At 35.8% G+C, this 24,286-nt stretch overlaps 1 protein-coding gene across 4 annotated transcripts in view; it reads left to right on the top strand.

Annotated features, from left to right (window-relative positions):
* The window catches only part of HPSE2 (heparanase 2 (inactive)), an 830,988-nt gene that overhangs the window by 536,979 nt on the left and 269,723 nt on the right, over positions 1 to 24,286 (top strand). For 3 of the 4 annotated variants that reach the window (XM_079137838.1, XM_079137839.1, XM_079137840.1), the window contains exon 4: positions 13,190 to 13,363. The exons of the other annotated variant lie outside the window; for it this stretch is intronic. In XM_079137838.1, coding sequence (XP_078993964.1) covers positions 13,190 to 13,363 — 174 coding nt within the window. The remainder of the gene's footprint in view (positions 1 to 13,189; positions 13,364 to 24,286) is intronic. 4 annotated transcript variants of the gene reach the window in all.

Consider the following 24,286-nt stretch of genomic DNA (forward strand, 5'->3'; position numbering starts at 1 on the left):
TCTGGCTATTGTGAATTGAGCAGCTATGAACATTGATGTGGCTGTATCTCTGTAGTGTGCTGATTTTAAGTCCTTTGGGTATAGGCCAAGGAGTGGGATAGCTGGGTCAAATGGAGGGTCCATTCCAAGTTTTCTAAGGAATCTCCACACTGCTTTCCAGAGTGGCTGCACTAATTTGCAGCCCCACCAGCAATGTATGAGTGTACCTTTCTCCCCACATCCTCGCCAACACCTGTTGCTTGTATTTTTGATAATCGCCATTCTAATTGGGGTCAGATGGAATCTTAGGGTGGTTTTGATTTGCATTTCTCTTATTACTAGAGATGTTGAACATTTTTTCATATGTTTATTGATTGCTTGTACATCTTCTTCTGTGAAGTGTCTGTTCATTTCCTTAGCCCATTTGTCGATTGGATTATTTGTATTGTTGGTGTAGAGTTTTTTGAGTTCTTTATAGATTCTGGAGATTAGTGCTCTATCTGAAGTATGATTGGCAAAGATATTCTCCCACTCTGTAGGCTCTTTCTTCACATTACTGATAGTTTCCTTTGCTGAGAGAAAGCTTTTTAGTTTGAATCTATCCCAGTTATTGATTCTTGCTTTTATTTCTTGTGCTATGGGAGTCCTGTTGAGGAAGTCTGGTCCTAGCCCGACATGTTGAAGATCAGGACCTACTTTTTCTTCTATAATCTGCAGAGTCTCTGGTCTGATTCCAAGGTCCTTAATCCATTTTGAGTTGAGTTTTGTGCAGGGTGAGAGATATGGGTTTAGTTTCATTCTGTTGCATATGGATTTCCAATTCTCCCAGCACCATTTGTTGAAGAGGCTATCTTTTCTCCATTGCATATTTTTGGTGCCTTTGTCTAGTATTAGAAAGTTGTATTTATTTGGGTTTGTGTCCGTGTCCTCTATTCTGTACCATTGATCTACCTGTCTATTTTGGTACCAGTACCATGCCGTCTTTGTTACTATTGCTTTGTAATAAAGTTGAAATTCGGGTATTGTGGTACCCCCTGCTTCATTTTTCCTGCGAAGGATTGCTTTAGCTATTCTGGGTTTCTTATTCTTCCAGATGAATTTCATGATTGCTTGCTCTATTTCTGTAAGGTACGTCATTAGGAAAAATTGTTTCTTAAGGGTACATTTCTTAAAAGCGATATCAGTCTCTTTATTGTCTGTGTCTCTTTTCATCTTCTCCTCTCGTAATTTCTATGGGTTTCTAATGAGATCCAAAGGTCCTGCTATATTCACTGGCACTCAGTTTCCCTTTAATCTAGTTAAGTTGATTAATGCAACAATTACTCTCTAGCACAGTCTTCTGATAATGTTGTATTTTTTATTCACACACATTTCCCAACTCTCATTCTCCTTCAAACAGCTTCAGTTAAATTATAGACATTTATGCTAATTTCTTCATAACCTAGTTGAGGCTTCAGTGCCCTGACTAACTTGGAGACATTTCTCTTCTTATTAAAATTAGCTCTCAGTTTAGAGATATCTTCACTCTTTCTGAAAAGATTGTGTTTTCCTCCTAGGCAATTCTCAAGCAGTTCTGTCTTAATAGCTGCAATTAATGTACTCCCTCCCCGCATTGGCTATACTCACTAATTCAAATGATTCCTTATGAACTGATAGTTCCTCTCTGAATTACAAGAGGCTGAATTGGTTCAGTTTGCCACACTGCTTTCACTCTTGCATTTCTCTCACTTTTATGACTTCCTCTGTTTTTACAGCTTCTTTTGGATGTTCACCCATGCCTTACCAGTATTATTCACTCTGGATTGAACACTTAATGCAATGAGTATATTATTTTAGTGCATTTAACAGCATGAGGTAATAAATATAATCTAAAGGGAATTTGCTATAATGAATATTGATAATTGAGGTTGGATAGTTTAGGGTACAAATTTTAAGTGGCTTCGAATGGGCCTAAATGACACCTGTATAAGTCGGGCATTTATTAAGGTTTTTTTGTGTAGCAGACACTGATGTGAATGCTAAAGAGGCAGATCTGGGTGTCTTTTTGGCAAAGGTTCCAGTTTGCCTTGAGACAGAAAAAACAGGGCTGAACAATGGTAGCATGATTGGATGTTGCCATAGAATGAGCAAGTAAAAAACTGGGAGAGATCAGAGGAAAAAGTCCCAGGGTCTCTGCCTTGGGGAGTCAGGGAAGTTCTCACAGAAGCCACTGATGTTGGCTATGAAGAGAGAAATGAAGAAAGGGTATTCCCGGCAGAGATAACAATCCTGGAGTCAAGGAATAATGTGGTCTGTCAAAGAATGAGGAGGAATTCTAACAACGCCCAAATTTCCTCAGACTCTAGTGTCTGAGAAACTCTTTGGATAAAGGGTAAGCATGAATCACACAAAATTTACTTAATTTGTTTTAAGGATTCAGTTCAATCTTGTTTTTTTTTTTTTGTGGTACTGAGAATTGAAACCAGGGCCTTGTGTGTATTCGGCTGGCACTCTACCACTGACCTACATCCCAGACCTTTTTTACATTTTTATTTTGAGACATGGTCTTGCTAAGTTGCCTAGGCTGACCTCAAACTTGCAAATTCTCCTGAATCTGTCTCCCAAATAACTGGGATTACAGGCATGTGCCTCTAAGCCCCAAATCCTCTTCTTTTCTTAACTGGTAAAAAGGAGCATAGCATCACTCTGTGACTGGTTCTCCCAGAACGTTCGCATGAAGGGAGATAGTGTTTTCTGTGTGATTAAGGACTTAAGCAGATGATCCTTAGCCTTAACCCTGGGAGGAAAGTGCTGGTGACTCCCAAAAGAGAAATGGTTGCAGTAGGGTCACTGCTTCCAATTATGAGCACATGAGAACCTGAACAGGTTATCAAATCACATGAGCAATAAAAGGTAGAGCTTAAGCACTCTTTGACACTTTGATGTCAGCTGCCTCCTAGCCCCCAAGGAAAAAAAATCATGTAATGGCACAGGACTTATTTGGGGTAGATCTAATACTGGGAATGACTTGTTAATTATTGAGTTATAAAAAAATATTTTAATGCCTCTTTTTTGTAGAACTCAGGAAGCAAAATCAGAAGCTAAAATTACTGAGAAATTTACTGTTTAATTCCCAAGGGACACTTGTGGCTCCATAATTTCTGTAGAAGAACAGCTTAGAGTTGGTCATTGATTTAGAAAATGAGAAATGGGTTCATGTCTGTAAGCTTTGTGTGCATAAAAGTTTTTGTGAAATTAAAATGTCAGTTTTCTCTGTCAAAGTTGAGGGTGAGAGTAAGGTAGCCATTGCTTTAAGGAAATCAAAAACAGGATGAAAGTATATGAAGCTAATCCTAGATAGGGAGTCAGTGGAGGTCAGAATTAAGAAAGCTTTAGAGGCTCTGCAAAAAAAAGAGCCAGGTAACAATGGGGATGAGACCAAGCTCCCTTGAGTTTGCTGCATCTGTAAATTTAAAAACCTTGTTGGCTTAGAACCAGACTTCCTCAACAGGACTCCCATAGCACAAGAAATAAAAGCAAGAATCAATAACTGGATAGCTTCAAACTAAAAAGCTTTCTCTCAGCAAAGGAAACTATCAGCAATGTGAAGAAAGAGCCTACAGAGTAGGAGAAAATCTTTGCCAATCATACTTCAGATAGAGCACTAATCTCCAGAATCTATAAAGAACTCAAAAAACTCTACACCAACAATACAAATAACCCAATCAACAAATGGGCTAAGGAAATGAACAGACACTTCACAGAAAATCTACAAGCAATCAACAAACATATGAAAAAATGTTCAACATCTCTACTAATAAGAGAAATGTAAATCAAAACTACCCTAAGATTCCATCTGACCCCAATTAGAATGGCGATTATCAAGAATACAAGCAACAACAGGTGTTGGCGAGGATGTGGGGAAGAAGGTACACTCATACATTGCTGGTGGGGCTGCAAATTAGTGCAGCCACTCTGGAAAGCAATGTGGAGATTCCTTAGAAAACTTCGAATGGAAACACCATTTGACCCAGCTATCCCACTCCTTGGCCTATACCCAAAGGACTTAAAATCAGTATACTACAGAGATGTAGCCACATCAATGTTCATAGCTGCTCAATTCACAATAGCCAGATTGTGGAACCAACCTAGATGCCCTTCAATTGATGACTGGATAAAGAAACTGTGGTATATATATACAATGGAATATTACTCAGCCATAAAGAATGATAAAATTATGGCATTTGCAGGCAAATGGATGAAATTGGAGAATATCATGCTAAGTGAGATAAGGCAATCTCAAAAATCCAAAGGTCGAATGATCTCTCTGATAAGCCGATGATGACACATAATGGGGGGTGTGAGGGGTTCGTGTTAGGGTTAGGGTTAGGGAGGGGGGCAAGAATGGAGGAAGGAAGGACTGTATAGAGGGAAAAGAGGGGTGGGAGGGGTGGGGGGAAGGGAAAAAATAGCAGAATGAATCAAACAACATTACCCTATGTAAATTTATGATTACACAAATGGTATGCCTTTACTCCATGTACAGAGAAACAACATGTATTCCATTTGTTTACAATAACAAAAAAATAATAATGAAAAAAATTAAAAAATAAAAAATAAAAAACCTTATTACAACTATCTCCCTTCTTTACAATAGGAATCTCCCTACCTCTCCCAATCTTTTTAAAATTTTCATTCAGTTTTATAACTTCAGTTGATACCTCTTCCCCTACCTCAGGATTTACATATTGTGTCCATTGAATTCTTTACGTATATGTCTAAAAGTATCTCAAATTGAACATTCCCAAAACCAAAATTCTGATCTCTTGGTTCTCCCAATCTTCCATACTTCATTATAAATGTCAAGGTCATCATTTTTTTATCAAGCCAAAAAACTTAAGTTTTTCTGGACTCATTTTCTCCTCTCCTTATCCTGCACATCCAACTCTCCAGCAAATCTTACTGTTTGTATTAAAAACATCCTTAGGACCCAACCACCTCCAACACTCCTGCTGCCACCTGGTCCCAGCCACTGCAATCCCTTTCTTGAATTATTGCTAGAGACTCTTCACGAATTTCCCTGCTTTCACCCTTACTGGTCCCCACCTCTTCCAGACTTTTTTCAGCCCAACAGTGAGAGTGATGCTTTTAAAATGTGAGTAGGCCACGCTCAAAACCATCTAGTGGTTTCCTGTGTCATTCAGTTAAGAGCCAAAGTTTGTACAGTAGCCAGTAAGGCCCTTCATGACTGGCCCTCCTACCACTGTGACCTCATCCCTTGCTGTTCTTCTCCTATTAATCCTGGGGCAGCCATACTGGTGGCTTTGCCAATTCCCTCCCCTCCTCTGCTCCCACATGAAATATGATCCCCATGTAGGTAGGGCCTGTTTTCTGTTTCCCCCATTGCTATAGTGCTTGGCACATAGTAGGTGCTTAATATATATTTGTCAAATAAATCGATGATTTAATGAGTGTCCTACTTTTGTTTATTGAATTGTTTTTCTCCTTTGTTTTTGAAGTTTGAAGTCCCGAGGAAACTCAGAGAAATAATCCGTCACTCATATTTTAGTGTGAATTCATTTATCCTTATCTACTTTGTCCTAATATAAAGCCTTATTGAAGAAATTACTTTTTGGCAAAATGGGACATTGGATCTTCAATTTTTAAAAATCAGTTTTTGGTGCTTCTCTAGTTACTAGTTTGTTCTTTTCTTCCTTTTAGTGCCATAGAACTTTGACAAGCAAGTTGAATAAACCAGAGTCTATACTGGTTCTCCTTCCAGTCATTCTTTTTCATCTTCACCCCTAATTAGTCTCTAATCTCGCTGCTCTTTAATGTAATGGACCTCCCATCCTTTTTCCCCTCTATTTGCCACTAACACATACTACTATTGACCAGCACCAGCTGGTAATGCTCTTCTTTGGAGTTCTTAAAACTAGATTTCTGGATTCTTTTCTTCAATGTCTTTTTAAATTTTTTCCCCTCCTGATTCATATGTGTGGGCATTTCATAGGGTTTTGTTTTTGACCATCTTTCTACATGTCCTTCAGAAGTCTCAAGACCTTTCAGAGAATCGACTACCAGCACTGCATAGATGGCTGCCGAGCCTATACTCTCTAACATCTGGCTTGAGCTCCATTTCTTCCACTTCCCCTCTTGGTCCTCAAAATTCTATCCTGCAAAATATCAAGGCAGCCTAACTGGAGGACATAGAGGCACTGGCATCCTCTGGTGGAGAGAGTAGAAAATCATCTTTAAGCATCCACTAGGTTGGAGGGAACCTATAGCAGATATCCGAAGGAAGATTATATTTGTTGAGCATCTACTAAATTCTCTATCTTCAAATACAATAAGGAGGAAGGCTAGGGAAGAATAGAGGTACTTTGATTTTGGCAGAGGGGAGGGACTGTTGGGGTAGGAAGGATAGTAGAATGAATCAGATGTAAGTTTCCTATGTTCATATATGAATACATGCCAAGTGTAACTCCACATCATGTACAACCACAAAAATGGGATCCTAGAAAACGCTATGGCTCTTTGAAGAGTTTTTAAACTCTTTTCTTTTAAGAGCCAAACAAACTTTGGCTCTTAACTGAATGACACAGGAAACCACTAGATGGTTTTGAGCGTGGCCTACTCACATTTTGTACAACCACAAAAATGGGATCCTAATAAACTCTAGATCACATCTCTCTGTCCAGCAATAATTATTTCAGATCTCTCTTTGGCCCCATTCAAATTCATACTAGATTATTTTATACAAAAATAATAATAAAAGCTGTGAGAACTCTTCAGCATTACTTTAAGGCAGAAAATTAGCATGTGTGTTAGATGCCAGAGTTAAGAACTTATCAGTTTAATTGGAAGAACAAGCTATTCACTCTCAAGAAGTAAATGAATCAAAAGATAAATCCCAAGATAAGACAATGTCAGTCACAGGAGATGTCACAAAGCAGTCAGGTAACAACAAGTGGTATAGACCCTGTGTTAGAGGTCACTTTGGGAAGTGTGTTGTTTAGGAATGGCTTCACAAAAAGGCAGAATTTAAATTTATCCTTAATGAAGTATTTCCCAAACTTCTAGCATGCTAGTTGTTAATTTTTGCCTTTTAAACAAACCATGTAAATAATTTCTCCACACTGTTTTTCACACTGACTTTTTTTTCATAAATTACATTTTCCTTGCCTTAAACCATCAAGTCATGAAGTCACAGGTTTGATGTGCTTTTGTGTTTGGTGTGCATTCACTTTCTTAACACATATGATAGTAAAAATATAGATACTGCCATTATGTTTTTTAAAATTTATTTTTTATTTGTTCTCTTTTGATATACATGACAGTAGAGAATATTTTGATATACATACATGGAGTATAACATTCTAATTAGGATCCCATTTTTGTGGTTGTACATGATGTGGAGTTATACTTGGCATGTATTCATATGTGAACATAGGAAACTTACATCTGATTCATTCTACTATCCTTCCTACCTCCACAGCCCCTCCCCTCTGCCAAAATCAAAGTACCTCTATTCTTCTCTAGCCTTCCACCTTATTGTGAACTAGCATCCACATATCAGAGAAAATATTTAGCCTTTGGTTTTTTGGGATTGGCTTATTTCACTTAGCATGATATTCTCCAGCTCCATCCATTTACTGGCAAATGCCATAATTTCATTTTTCTTTAAGGCTGAGTAATATTCCATTGTGTATATATATGACAATTTCTTTATCCATTCATCTGTTGAAGGGCACCTAGGCTGATTCCGTGGTTTGGCTATTGTGAATTGAGCTGCTATAAACATTGATAGTATGCTGAGTTTAAGTCCTTTGGATATATACTGAGGAGTAGGATAATTGGGTCAAATGGTAGTTCCCTTCCAAGTTTTATGAGGAATCTCCATACTGTTTTCTAGAGTGGTTGCACCTTCCCACCAGCAATGTATGAGTGTGCCTTTTTCCCCACATCCTCAACATTTATTCTTGCTTGTATTTTTGATAATTGCCATTCTGATTGGAGTAAGATGGAATCTCAGTGTGATTTCAATTTGAATTTCTCTAATTGCTGGAGATGTTGAACATTTTTTTGTATATTTTTTGACCATTCATATTTCTTCTTCTGTGAAGTCTCTATTCAGTTCCTTTGCCCATTTATTGATTGGATTATTTGTTTATTTGGTGTTAAGTTTTTTGAGTTCTTTTTATATCCTGGAGATTATGTATCTGAGGAGCAGCTGGCAAAGATTTTTTTCCCATTCTGAAGACTCTCTTCACATTATTGATTATTTCCTTTGCTGTGAAGAAGCTTTTTAGTTTGAAACCATCCCATTTATTGATTCTTGATGTTACTTCTTGTGCTTTTGGAATCTTGTTGAGGAAGTCAATTCCTAAGCCAGCATGATGGAGAGTTGGACCTACATTTTCATCTAATAGACACAGGGTCTCTGGTCTAATTCCTAGGTCCTTGATCCACTTTGAGTTGAGTTTTGTGCAGGATGAGAGTTAGGGGTTAAATTTCATACTGCTACATATGGATTTCCAGTTTTGCCAGTGCCATTTGTTCAAGAGGCTATCTTTTCTCCAATGTACGTTTATGGCACCTATGTCTAGTATGAGATAACTGAATTTATATGGGTTTGTCTCCGTGTCTTCTTTTGTGTTCCATTGGTCTTTATGTCTGTTTTGGTGCCAATACTATGCTGTTTTTGTTACCAAAGCCCTGTAAAATAATTTATATAATTTATTGTGATGCCTCCTGCTTCACTTTTTCTTCCTAGGAATTGCTTTGGCTTATTCTGGGCCTCTTATTTTCCCACATTTATTTTGTGACTGCTTTTTCTATTTCTATGAAGAACATCATTGGAATTTTGATAGGAATTGCATTAAATCTGTATAGCATTTTGGGTAGTATGACCATTTGGTGGGGGGTGACCATGGATTAGACTCAGGGACACCTGACCACTGAGCCATATTCCCAGCCCTATTTTGTGTTTTATTTAGAGACAGGGTCTCACTGAGTTGCTTAGTGCCTTGCTTTTGCTGAGGCCTGCTTTGAACTTGTTATCCTCCTGCCTTAACCTCCCAAGCTGCCAGGTGTGTGCCATGATGCCAAGGTCCTATTCATATTTTTTTCATGTTCAATAGTTTCATTGTAGAAATATTTTACCTCTTTTGTTAGACTGATTCACAAGTATTTTTTTTTTTTGAGGCTATTGTGAATGGGGTAGTTTTGTTAATTTCTCTTTCATCGATTCATCATTGGTGTATAGGAACATAATTGATTAATGGGTGTTAATTTTGTATCCTACTACTTTGCTAAATTGTTTATGGGTTCTAAAAGTTCTCAGGTACAGTTTTTTTGGATCTTCTAAAAATAGAATCATGTCATTGGCAAATAGGGATAATTTGAATTCTTTTTCTATTTGTATCCCTTTAATTTCTTTCTTTGCCTAATTGCTCTGTCTAGTATTTTAATATGTTGGATGGAAGTGGTGAAAGAGGGCATCCCTGTCTTATTCCAGTTTTTAGAGGGAATGCTTTCAATTTTTCAACATTTAGAATGATGTTAGCCTTGGGTTGGGTTTAACCTATTTAGCATTTATTATGAGGTATATTCCTACTATCCCTAGTTTTTCTAATGATTCGAACATGAATTGATGCTGTATTTTGTCAAATGCTTTTTCTGCATCTGAGATAATCATGTGATTCTTGTCTTTCAAATTGGCTTATTGATTTTGGGATTGACTTATTGATTATCTATTGATATAATGAATTATGCTTATTGATTTCCATATATTGAACCAATCTTGCATTCCTTGGGATGAACCCCTCTTAATCATGGTGCACCATTATGTTTTTATCAGCATTTTCAACACTCTGACCAATAGCCCTGACAAGAACAATTTTAGAGGAAGGAAAGTTTACTTGGTGCTCGTGGATTCAGAGGTCCAGTCCATAAGCACCCAGCGACATTGCTTTGGGGCCAAAGTGAGGCAGAACATCATGGCAGAAGAGTGTGGGGGAGGAAAATAGCTCAGGACATGGCCACCTGGAAGTAGAGAGCTTTGCTCAACAAGGAAAAAATATAAACCCAAAGGCACCCCTCAGTGATTCACCTTCTCCAGCCACACTCTACCTATATAATCACCACCTAGTTAACTGATTCAAATGGATTAACTCACTGATTAAGTTAAAGCTCTCATAACCCAATCATTTCACCTCTGAACATTTTTGTGTTGTCTCACACATGAGCTTTTGGGGGACACTTAATATCTAAACCTTAACACATTATATAGAAATAATTAGTTGTAGGAAAAGGCTACATAAAGCAAATCAATCTCCCTAAAATTATTATTAGTCATTTGTATTAAACTTTGAAACAAATTTACCAGAACTTTAGTTTATAATTAAAACTAAAAATTATAAAAATAAGAATGTTTCAACAAATTATAAGCTGCAGTTGAAATTTTGAACAATTTGGATGAATAAGATGTGATTTGAACATTTGAGTATTTTCCTGGTAAAATAGTGGAACTTCTGTGGCACAAATATTAAAGGACTTTAAAATGAACTTCTCCTGATCTTTAATATGAATATTACATTTGAGAACATATCATAATAGTTCTCAGGTGTCAGGGAACTTTTATGTAAAATGATCATATCTAAATCTCATAGTATGTTAATGTGATTAATTAGTTGTAGATATATTAATCTAATAATAATAACCAATTCTCTTTTAAATAGAAAATAATATTTTTTTGAGAATGTGTTTAGTTTGGCCAATTCCTTAGCCTTTTCTTTTGTATGGTTTCACCTTCCCCACCAAGGGTACCAACACTAGTGGTATAGATTGAAGAAGAAACTTAAGTTTTTTTTTAAAAAAAGTTATAATTTTTTGTGTGTCTCACCCAAGTAGGCCTAAAATTAGTCTTATCAAACTTTCTGTTGTGCAAATGGTATTGAGATATAACATGTAGTATACGATAAGTGCAGGGATATAGATATTCTGGATAACCATTCTTGAAAATAAAAAAGAGTTGTTAACTTTATTTCTCAAAATTAGTTTAATTACTTTCCATGAATTTGAAAAACTGATGAGGCATATAAATATAAGTAGTGTTTATTAAGTAAATGTTTTAAACCAATATGAGATAATTTTTGAAAGTAGGTTTTTAGGTTTAAGTTAAATAAAATTTATCAATTTTCATTAACTAACATTATTTTGAGTATAAAAAATTTATTGTGTTTAAATTAAGCTACAACCTAAGATACAATTTACATAAGACTTTTTAAAATTCCATTTTCTTACTGAGTTGCATGTAGATAATTATAAAATTATTATACACATGTGTTGGTTTTATGATGATTTTAATAGGCCTATAAATCCTTTTTACTTTTGCTATTTTGGAACTAAAAATAAATAAGTTTGTCTCTTTAATCTGAAACCTATGCCCTTTGTTGTTTTGCCCAGTTGCTCAATTCTGGGTAGAATGTGAGATAGTTCATATGGATTTTATTTTCAACTGAAATGAGACAATTTCTGTTGTTATTCTTGATGTTTCTTTAAAAATGCCTTCTTACACATGTAAGAAATAGAAAACGGCAGACTTACTGCATCTCACTTCAAAAACTGATAATGAACTCAATCTAATGACCATAGTTATACTTTGAAAGACTAAAAGGCCTATCACAAAATTGCTACTAGGACAGCCTTGGTCACTCTGCATCATCTTTTACAAACCCCTATTGACCTCTTGTGGAACTTTTGTGGTTCATGAATCTCATTTGACAAACTCTGTTCTAGGCATTTGGACAATGAATATTAAGATAATATGAACCCCTGTACATAATTATTAACCTAAAATATTTTTTATAATTACATATCACCCAAAGTCGTGTTATCCATACCTTAGGAACAAGTAAAACCTGGATACGCTCAAAAGAGGAATATGGAATAAGGGCATGCCAAAGGGGGAGAATATTTAGAGCAAAGGTCAACATATCAAAGAATTCTGTAATCAGTTGAACCAGTTGACATCAACAGAGAATTCTGAGAGAAATAGAGATGCCTAAAATTGTAGGAAAAATATACAGGTGAACCGGTGCAATGGCACATGCCTATAATCCCAGTGGCTCTGGAGGCTGAGGCAGGAGGATCTCGAGTTCAAAGTCAGCCTCAGCAAAAGTGAGGCCCTAAGCAACTCAGTGAGACCCTGTCTCTAAATAAAAATACAGAGTAGGGCTGGGGATGTGGCTCAGTGGCCAAGTGCCCCTAGGTTCAACCCCTGGTACCCCCTTGGCCCCCCAAAATTATAGGTCAATCATAGAGGTACTGAACTGAGGAAGAAAAGGGGTTGAGAATCCACTAAGGTTTTGAGGAGTGAGTGAAACTGGTAAGAGTGATTGAAAGAAGATGAGTTGGCAAGATGGGAAGAATCTAGAAGGAGACAAAAAAAATATAGACATTGTAGTAATTCATGCAAATGGAAATGAGGATCAGACAAGAATGATGGTAACAGAAATGAAGAAATGAGATGGTTATGAGACACATGGTTATAGAATTAATGTTATCTAGGATCAGCTTGAAAGTGAGCATATCCCAATAATGGTTATTGTGTTTCCATTCTCAAATATACCAGAAACATGAACTTGAGTGACATTTTTTGAAAGTCTTGGTAGACTGAGTTTTTTTTCAAAGACTCATCAGCTAGTCGTCTTTCCTGACTTTTTACCCTGACACTATTCCTGTCATGTCAAGCAGGATATGCAACAATGGCAGATCTTCTGATTTTTCCAGAAAAGTTTAAAAATCCAGCTACTCTGGAATTGTCCCATTTTAAACATCAGCAATTCAATTTTTTGTTAACAAATAATAAGATGATTATGAGAGTGGACTAGACATGATTGCCAAATTGCAACCTCTGGAATTCTCCCAGGTTTTTATGTTTGTTTTTATTTTTAATTTTTTTGCCTGTGCTGGATATTGAACCCAGAGCCTCACACGTTAGGCAAGCACTCTACCATTGAGCTACATTTCCAATCCCCTTTGTGCTTCTTTCTAAAATCACCTTGAAATGCATCTCTCACCAAAAGGAAATTGTCCCTTTTAGAAGCCTATCTGTGCAATTTCTTATTAGCAGGAAGCTCATAGAAAGGCTTTTTATAACAGCTAATATTTTCCTTTTGTTGGATATTGATTTGAAAGTTATAAGCCTTTCTCTGCTTCTTCCCAGCCAGGTCTCTAGACAAACTTTATAACTTTGCTGATTGCTCTGGACTCCACCTGATATTTGCTCTAAATGCACTGCGTCGTAATCCCAATAACTCCTGGAACAGTTCTAGTGCCCTGAGTCTGTTGAAGTACAGCGCCAGCAAAAAGTACAACATTTCTTGGGAACTGGGTAATGGTAAGTAAGGATATTATTTCCTCTGAATTGACAAGATAAAGGAGAAGAAAATAAGTTGGTTTGGGATATAATCTCAATCAGACCATTTCTAGTACACTACCCCAGAAAATAACTCAGTCCACTGAGTTAAATATGCACATAGTAAAAGACCAAATAGTTACGGACTTGGTGAAGCCACACCACATCTACAAGATGATTCAGAAGAGCTATGGCCAAATATAGTTGAGGACTGCTATATGGTATAAGAACCTCTTGAAGATTCACAATGCACATTAGCATGTAAAAATCTCTGAGAAGTTCTGGTGCATAGAAATCTGCTTGAAATTTTTTACCCAGCATATCGTAAGCTGTTTAATCAAGGCAGTTTTGTTTTTTTCCTAATTGGTACTCAGGGCTCTTAATAACTGAGCCACATCCCTAGCCCTTTTATTTTTTATTTCCAGACAGGATCCTGCTAAGTTGTTTAGGGTCTTGCTAAGTTGCTGAGACTGGCTTTGAACTTGAAATCCTCCTGTCTCAGTCTCCTGAGTCACTGGCACTGTAGGCATTTTCAGGGGTGTGTAACCTGTGTAGTCATATAGGATCCAACAATCCAACAATTAGAAGAGACCATGCTTGGTTTACTGCTCTGCTGTTGCCATCTTGAAAATTTTGATAACTTTTTTAAAAGTGGATTCACACTTTTATTTCACATGGGATCCTGAAAATAATGTAGTTATTCCTGGCTATTCACTGAATTGTGTGTATATGTGTACATGCACGCATGTTAGGGCATGTGTGGAAGTGTAACTTCTATTACCATTCTTTCCATGGAACGATAGTCCATGGCAGAGTTTGACGAACTATTTCCAAAATTATAATGTTTTCTCAATAATATATATTTATGTATGACATATATGCTATTCTGTAGACTCCATGACTCTCTAATATTGAGTCAATCAATGTAAGTTACAGTTAAAATTATAAATCTGAAAATTCTGTTTCTCTGATTAAAACACTTTTTAACAAACCTTAGGAAAAGAACAGGTCTAACAAGATTTTTCTTAAAATTACTATTACAAATTTATTCCAATATTTTTGCCCATGGCCTTGTATGTCTACAGCTAATCCATATTTGTTTGGAACAGTCTCTATGTATGCACACATTATTTATGGTGTATGCTCACACATATATTTATTGCATTCCAGAATGTGAAGTTATCATAAGATGGTAAAGGAGAAGGGTCTTATAGGGCTAATGTTCTGTTTTCTTATCAGTAGCCATTAATTGGAATGCAAGGGATGTAGCTTTCAATTTTTTCTCCTCATTCTATTTTCTCTCTTCCTTCCCTAGAGTAGGAGAAATCTGGGGAGAGTTCAGGCTAAGAATGGTGGACTTCTGCTGAACTGCACAATACATGGTCTGCCTTTGGTTTGCTTTGTTTGTTTTCTTTGTAAAAATTTTGTGATACCTAAATAAAATCGTTTTGTAAAAATTCCCAACTAGTTATAGTAAGTCCAAAGTAATTAAAACTTCTCTATGAGCAATTGGTAGAAATGATTCCTCTGGAAGTTTTAGGATCTCTGAGTGTGAGAGCTTATTAAATGTAATATTCAGTTGACATAATTGTGGTGATTTGGTAGTGATATGGGTCATAGGACCCATCTTTCTATATACTTTTGTCTCTTTTGATATCATTCCCTTCCCCATTTACCTTCTTCCCTCAAACTATGCTAAATAACTCAGAGATGGAGTTAATTATTTTAAAAGAAAGTTAGTCACCTTAGCCCCTCCATACTTGATTCCTATCATAATTCTTTCAAGAGCCTCTTCAGGCCTTAACAAAAAGCATCATTTATGAGAAGGAAAGGCTTTGTCACAGATAAGACAATAAGAATATAAATAAGAATAAATTGGATTATAATCACATCCTTGGCTTTAAAAATTCAGTGAAGTGGAATGAATCCAGTAATGCTTTTGGAAGCATTTCTGTAGGTGATTTTGAGTCTATAGTCAGGAAGTCTAGGGTTAAGCAGCATTGTTAACCCCCCACCTATTCTTTTAAAAACTTCATTTCTGTTTTTTATATGATTTTAATAAGTTATTTGCCCATCTAAGGTTACCTTTTAGGAACTGAAGAATAATCATTTTGCTGTTTCTTGTAATTAATTTTGCAACTACTGTTTTCCTTGTGTTAGAATCATATCCTTTCCAATATCCTGTGTATTATCCTCACAATTATTGCCTCTCAGAAATTATCTACATGGTCATCCTTCTGGCCTACACATGTTTCCCGTCTTCTTTCCATCTTCTTCTTTGTAACTATATTATCTTGGACAGAGGTAATAGTGTATCTTTATGTCCAGATCTTGAGAGGGACAAAGAACTGATCAGTCTTCATCATTCATTCTTCCATATACTTATACCCTGTGAACAAGCATTTTCATTTTATCTTTAGAAAATACCTGGTGTTGGAAAAGCCAAAATAGACATTTCTTTGGTTGTTTCTTCTAGAGTGGCTAAATTTAAGTGACTAACCTTTTTTTTTTTCCTCCTTTGAAATTAGTGAATATCAAAGCAAGGTATACATAATATCAAGAGGTAAAGATTAAGAATATTTAGGATGTCAAATATCTATGAAAGAATGATTTTGCTGATACATGATTTTTAACAATTTCATTCTGTGGATAAAAATGTTTCTTTAAATATCCATAAATTATAAACTCTGATTAATAGCAGGTGATGATTATAATCTTTTATATTTCTGTTAACCATCAATGAATCAAAAGTAAGGAAAAAATGGGAAAAATTTGAAGCTGGTACCCAAACTGTGGAGATATTTAAGAATTTCAGTCAAACTCTACTCTGGAGAAATAGTGTTTGCTCTTTAGAATAGGGCAAATAACAAAAATTACCTTAAGATAATGTGAAAACTCTGAATGATCACTACACTACATTATGAACTATAAATGTGCTTTCCAAACAGACCTACCCATTTCTCTAAGCAAGTAAAAACTACCATGATTAATTACTGAATCAGTGCCATATATTCATACCTACATCCCACCTATATACATTTACCCATTATTCTCTGATTTTAAAATCATGATCAGGTCCTTGTAGTCTGTCCATTGAGTGATTTGATAAAGTCAATTTTCTCACCTTATAAACTTTAGCCCTTTAGAGGTGATGATTCTGATTATTCTGGCAACTCAGTTTTATTTATTCAGTCAACATCTATTAAGATTTTACTCTGCAACTGTGTGGGTACTATAATATATTTATGCACATTTAAATACAGATGTACATTTAAACATTTTTGACCATGTGTATTTGTGTATATAGAATAATAACAGCCTTGTAAAAGCCAAGTGTTGAACCACAGTTCTCAAATACATTGCCAACTATTTATGAGCCTAAGTCACAGATCAGAGCATAGAGAACTGTATTTTCAGAGGTTATAGTTTGATGATTAGAGAAGGAGAGGAAGGGGAAAGAGTAGGAGAGAAAATGAAAAACCATATAGTTTATTTATTTGCTTACTTTCTCCTTTGCCCTTCCTGTTGGCTTCTCACCTTCTTTACCTTCTTCCCCTCAGTTCTTTTTCCAAACACTCATGTCTACATACATACTCCCTTGGCATTTAGTCATTCTTACATTTCAGATATATGTATTGGATATGTGTTTTGCAAAATATTATGCCAAGTTGAGGTGGGAGTAGGAGGATACCCTTGCGCTCCAGCCCTGCTCACTGCGGTCTGGCTTGGCAGAGCACGCTGACAGTTAGTAAACAGAACCGAGATTCCTATCTCCTGGAGTTTATTACCTAAATGTAAAAGCAGGATATTCTTAAAACTATTGAACTACTAATGCTTCCTGTGCTACAACTGGAGAGAGCATTTATAATTTGAAAGGAGTAAATAATAAATCAGGGAACTTGATAAGTCAAGAAATAATATATGCTAAAAATTTAAATTTAACACGGAATTTATGATAAATTCATCACTTGTTTTTATAACCACTTAAATTAAATTTTTATTTGATTATTAAGTGAAGTTAGTGATATTTTAATTGCATCAGTTCTTTATTTGAGTTTATTATTATAGTGGAGAACCATGTTATCTCACTTATATTCTGGTTAGTATCACAGTAAGGTAGTTAAGGAAAAGACTCGTAAGGTAGCTACTCTGTGTGTGTGTGTGTGTGTGTGTGTGTGTGTGTGTGTGTGTAGGTTAATCAATCATTAAGATGACCAAAGTCTTCATTTGTTTTTCTCACTGCTTGAGCCACTGTTGCAGTGTAATGAACACTTTTTTTTTTTGGGAGGGGGGGATTTTTACCTATGTGGTTTTTTTTTTTTTTTTTCCTTTTTTAAAATTTATTTTAATTAAAAATCATAAATTTACATAGGGCAATGTTGATTCATTCTGTTATTTTTCCCCTTCCCCCCACCCCTCCCACCCCTCTTTTCCCTCTATACAGTCCTTCCTTCCTCCATTCTTACCACCCTCCTTATCCCTAACCCTAAACCTAACCCTAACCCTAACACTAATCCCTCCTAGACCCCCTTACATGTCCTCATCTGCTTATCAGCGAGATCATTCGTCCTTTAGTTTTTTGAGATTGGCTTATCTCACTTAGCATGATATTCTCCAATTTCATCCATTTGCCTGCAAATGCCATAATTTTATCATTCTTCATGGTGGAGTAATATTCCATTGTGTATATATAATATATATAATATATATATATACTATATATATATATATGCCACAGTTTCTTTATCCATTCATCAACTGAAGGGCATCTAGGTTGGTTCCATAGTCTCATTGTGAATTGAGCAGCTATGAACATTGATGTGGCTGTATCTCTGTAGTATGCTGATTTTAAGTCCTTTGGGTATAGGCCAAGGAGTGGGATAGCTGGGTCAAATGGTGGTTCCATTCCAAGCTTTCTGAGGAATCTCCACACTGCTTTCCAGAGTGGCTGCACTAATTTGCAACCCCACCAGCAATGTATGAGTGTACCTTTTTCCCCACATCCTCTCCAACACCTATTGTTGCTTATGTTCTTGATAATCGCCATTCTAATTGGGGTGAGATGAAATCTTAGGGTAGTTTTGATTTGCGTTTCTCTTATTACTAAAGATGTTGAACATTTTTTCATATATCTGTTGATTGCTTGTACATCTTCTTCTGTGAAGTGTCTGTTCATTTCCTTAGCCCATTTGTTGATTGGGTTATTTGTATTCTTGGTGTAGAGTTTTTTGAGTTCTTTATATATTCTGGAAATTAGCGCTCTATCTGAACTATGAGTGGCAAGATATTCTCCCACTCTGTAGGCTCTCTCTTCACATTACTGATAGTTTCCCTTGCTGAGAGAAAGCTTTTTAGTTTGAATCTATCCCAGTGGTTGATTCTAGCTTTTATTTCTTGTGCTATGGGAGTCCTGTTAAGGAAATCTGATCCTAAGCCAATGTAATGAACACTTTAAGGAACATAATAAATAATTATCATCACCTTCTACTCATTTCTTAAATACCCACCTTTGTTTGCCCAGCATTGTTTACTGTGAAAGGAACTACAGCTACTTGACATGGTCTAAACAGAACTCTTACCTGCTCTTCTTAAATGTTTTAAATCACTTCAGTATCCTGAAAAAGTGAAGGTGGAATCTGTTGACACATCAGTGACCTTGAAGATATACTAATGATTTCTCTATTCAGATGAGGTAGAAAGGAACAAAAATCCTGACTTGATCTTTTTTAATTTTTTTGGCATATGTATTGAAAACACACCAGCAGTGACATTTCACAGGAAGTGAGGCCAAACTCCCTATCATTTAAAAGGCTGTGAGCCTTGATTAAGACTATGTGGTTTCCGAGAAAAAACCACAAGAGCTTAAGCAGATCAGCTGTTATCAGGAGGGTTTTGGTGGGGGAGGGGAGGATGTGCAGGACAGATGGAAAAAAGAGGAATGAATACACTGAGCTCATGGGGTCTCTCATATGGTGAATGCATAATATTATGACCCTTTACAGCATAGAAAAACCCTAATGTAAACTATGGATTTTAAGTCCAAAATAATATACCAGAATTAGCTTATCAGTTGTAACAAAGAAACCACAAGAAGGCATGATAATAATAGGGGAAAGTGTTGGGGTCAGGAACAAGCTACATGGCTACTCTCTGCACTGTCCACTCAATTTTCTATAAGCCTAAAATTGTTATAAAACTAAAAATAAGTGCATTAATTAAGAAAAACAACTGTGAACCACAATAAAAACCAACTTCTTGGAAATATGAACAGCATTCACTATGTTGGTTTCTTTGTATTAAGGCCAAGAAAAGCAGCAGCTAAAAGAATATTGTTGAACAAAGGTTCTAAATAGACATGCCTCTGAACAAGGTATACATATGGCCAATAAGCTCATGAAAAGATGCTAACATCATTAGGCACTATGGAAAAGTGTATCAAACCCACATTTAGATTTCACTTCATACTTACTAGGATGACCAGATTTTTAAAAAAGGAAAATGACAAGTGTTGGGAAGAATGTGGAGGAAGTGGAACCCGCCTGGCACATGGTTAAATGGGAATATAAAGTGGTACAGCTGCTGTCGAAGACAGTGTGTCAGTTCTTCCAATAGTTAAACAGTTACCATACAACCCAGCCGTTGCACTCTTTTAGGTAGGCATATTGTATATCCAAGAGAAATGAAAATATAGGTTCACACAAAGAAAAACCTACATATGAATGTTTAGAGCAGCATTATTTGAATAGCAAAGAAGCAAAAAATGGCCTAAATTTCCATCAGTTGGGTATGTAAATAAAATGTGGCATAGCCATATGATGGAATATTATTTGGCTATAAAAGGTAACAAATTATGTACAGGTATATTTTCTAATGTGGATGAATCTGGCAGAGATCACTAAATAAAAATGACAGTTATAAAAGACCACATATTGTATGATTCCCTTTATGTGACATGTCCAGAATAGATAATCTGTGTAAACAGAAAGTGAATTGGTGGTTGCCTAGGGGTAGGGAGGAAAGTGGGGCTGAGATAACTGCTAGAAGGCAGGGGAATTCTTTCTGGGATGATTAAAATGTTCCACATCTTGTTGTGGTGATGGTTGAATAACTGAGTAAATATACTAGAAACAATTGAATTATACACATAGAATTACCAAATTTTATGGCATGTGAATTATATCTCAATAAAGCTATCACCACAAAACTGCATTTATTTATTTTTACTTTGAGGGGCATAACAATGCATATTCCTTGGCACTGATTAGTGACAGAAGATTTCCTTAGGAAGTTTACATTTGTAATTATTATTTTTTTAAACTTAAAAAAATTATTTTAGTTGTCAATGGACCCTTTTTTATTTATTTACATGTGGTGCTGAGAATCGAAGCCAGTGCTTCTACATATGCTAGGGAAGCGCTCTGCCACTGAGCCACAGCCCCACATTTGTAATTATTAACAATATTGTCATCCTATATGTGCATAGTATTTAGTTTATGTAGCACTTCCAAATAGATTGTTCTACTGGACCTCAAAATGCTAAATAAAGTGCTTGATAAAGTAAATGTTACACAGGACAAAACAACACATTTTCAGAGAAGTGAAATGAATTGCTAAAAGCAGTAGTAAGTGCTAAATCTACATTAAGAACTTGAGAATTCTAACAGAAATCTTTTTCTATTACTTTATGATTTTTTTTTTTTTTGTCTGGGGGAGAGTTGTTTTGTTTTGTTTTAATAGTATTAAGACTCCTTGGCTTTCTTCTCTTCATCTACCTTTCAATCACTCAACAAATGTTTATTGATTACCTACTAGGTGCTTTAGTTTGGAGAGACACAATGGTAAATAACAGATATAGCTGCCTACCTCTTGGTAGAGAAGATAAATATTAAATAGCATTTGAAAACAATTGATTATTATCTTTTCTCTCTCACCATTTTTGCCCTTTGGTAATTCAAATTTAAATGTTCAATTTAACTCTATTTTTTTTCTAATAAATTAATGTACATAACAAGATAGTTATGATACCTTGCTTCCTTTTTGTACTATTTAGAGAACTTTTTTATGTCTACCATTTGTCCTTGTATTAGTCAGCTTTTTGTCACTATGATGAATACCTTAGAGGAGGAAAGATTTATTTGTGCTCATGGTTTTAAGGTTTCTGTCCATAGACGGCTGACTCTGCTACTTTGGGCTTGAGGTAAGGCAGAACATCCTGGCAGAAACATGTGGCTGAGTAGAGCTGCTCAGCTCATGACAGCTGGGGAAACAAAGATTGGGGAAGGGGCTAAGGACAAAATATAGTCCTCACAGGTATGCCCCCAAGGCCTGATTCCTTCCAACTGGAGTCCATTTCCTATAGTTTCCAGCACCTCCCAATAGTCTATTTGGCTGTGAATCTCTCAGTGGATCCATTGGTGAGATTAGCGCCCTCATAAATCAATCACTTCCCAAAAGCCCCACCTCTGAACATTACTACACTGGGCGCCAACCCTTTAACTCATGAGCCTTTGGGGGATACTTCATACCCAAACCGTAACAGTCCCTTTACTTCCCATCCCTTCTCTTCATTTTATAATTAAATTATTCTTAATAAATTTAAAGTCTTGTATAATCATTTCCACAGTCCACTTCTGGAACATTTCATCACCCTCAAAAGATCCCCATAAAACTTTCATCTCTTTCATAGGAAAATAACCTAAGAGGCTTAGAGTTGCTGGGTCTTATGATAAATTTATTTTCATTTTTAAAGAAGTGACCAAACTATTTTCCAAAGAACTTTTACAAAATTTGTGACGTTCCTTTTTACATTTTTGTCATCAGTGTATGAGGGTTCCAGTTTTCTACATCTTCAGCATGATTCATTATTGTCTATCATTTTCATTATACCCATTCAGGTAGGTTTGAGGTAGTATCTTAATATAGCTTTAATTTGCACTTCCCTGGTGACTAAGGATGTTGAGTCCTTTTCATGTATTTATTTATTAATCATTCGTACTTTTCTGGTGAAATGTCAGCTTAAAGTTCATCCTATTATTGAGTTGTAGGAATTCTTTATATACTTCTAATATTTTTGAATGAAACATATGATTTTAAAATAGTTTTTCCTCATTTATTACTTATCTTTTGACTTAATGGAATCTTTTGAAGTGCAAAAGCTTTCAATTTTGATTAAGTTCAGCTTATTAATTTTTAGAAAATTTACGGATTGTGTTTTTAGTGTCATATCTTTGCCTAACCCAAAGTCACAGAATTTTTTTGTCTTATTTTCTTCTAAGTCTTATAGTTTGTAGCTTTGGCTCCTATATTGGGCATAAATCAATTAGGAGTTACTTTTTGCATGTGATACGGAATAAGGTTTTAAATTAATTTTTTTGCATGTGGATGACAAGCTTCCAACACTTTATTTAGAAGACTACCTCTTTCCCAGTTGAATTATTTTACCACCTTTGTCAAAAATTGACTATAAATGATTCTACTCCTAGACTCTTCTGTTCCACTGATCTATATTTCTGTTCTTCTATTAGAAGTATATTGTCTTTTTTAGAACATCTTTACAATATTGAAATTGCCAAGTGTTATTCTTCCACTTTGTGCTTTTTTGAAATTATTTTGGCTTTCCTTGATGTTTGTATTTCCATGTAAATTTTAGGCTAGCTTATTAAAATCCTCAATAAACCCTGCTGGAATTTTAATAGAGCATTCAACCTATATATCAATAGGTGGGGAGAATTGCCACCTTAATACAGTGTCTTCCTATTCATGACCCTAGATTATCTCCCCATTCATTTAATTTCTCTAATCAATATTTTGTAGTTTTCAGCATCTACAATTTGCATTTCTTTTGTTAGGTTTTTTTTTTTTAATCGTAAACAAATAGGGCACAACTTGTTTCTCTGTACATGAAGTAGAGGCATACCATTTGTGTAATCATACATTTACATAGGGTAATGGCATTTGATTCATTCTGTTATTCTTTTCATTTCCCTCAACCCTCCCACCCCTCTTTTCGCTCTATATAGTCCCTTCTCCCTCCATTCTTGCCCCACCTCAAGCCCCCCATTATGTGTCATCATCTGCTTATAAGTGACATCATTCATCCTTGTTTTTTAGAGATTGGCTTATCTCACTTAGCATGATATTCTCCTATTTCATCCATTGGCCTGCAAATGCCATAATTTTATTATTCTTCATGGCTGAGTAATATTCACATTGTATACATATAACCCAGTTCCTTTATCCATTCTTCAATTGAAGGGCATCTAGGTTGGTTCCCCAATCTGACTATTGTGAATTGAGCAGCTATGAACATTGATGTGGCTGTCTCTCTGTAGTATACTGATTTTAAGCCCTTTGGGTATAGGCCAAGGAGTGGGATAGCTAGGTCAAATGGTGTTTCCATTCCAAGTTTTCTATGGAATCTCCACACTGCTTTCCAGAGTGGCTGTACTAATTTGCAGCCCCACCAGCAATGTATGAGTGTACCTTTTTCCCCACATACTCTCCAAAACCTATTATTGCTTGTATTCTTGATAATTGCCATTCTAAATGGGGTGGGATGGAATCTTAGTGTAGTTTTGATTTGCATTTCTCTTATTACTAAAGATGGTGAACATTTTTACATATGTTTGTTGATTGCTTGTACATCTTCTTCTGTGAAGTGTCTGTTCATTTCCTTAGCCCATTTGTTGATTGGGTTATTTGTGTTCTTGGTGTAGAGTTTTTTGAGTTCTTTATAGATTCTGGAAATTAGCGCTCTATCTGAAGTATGAGTGGCAAAGATATTCTCCCACTCTGTAGGCTCTCTCTTCGCATTACTGATAGTTTCCTTTGCTGAGAGAAAGCTTTTTAGTTTGAATCTATCCCAGTGGTTGATTCTTGCTTTTATTTCTTGAGCTATGGGAGTCC

This window comes from Sciurus vulgaris, assembly GCF_902686455.1.
Source record: "Sciurus vulgaris genome assembly, chromosome: 4".
In the NCBI taxonomy this organism is placed as follows: domain Eukaryota; kingdom Metazoa; phylum Chordata; class Mammalia; order Rodentia; family Sciuridae; genus Sciurus; species Sciurus vulgaris.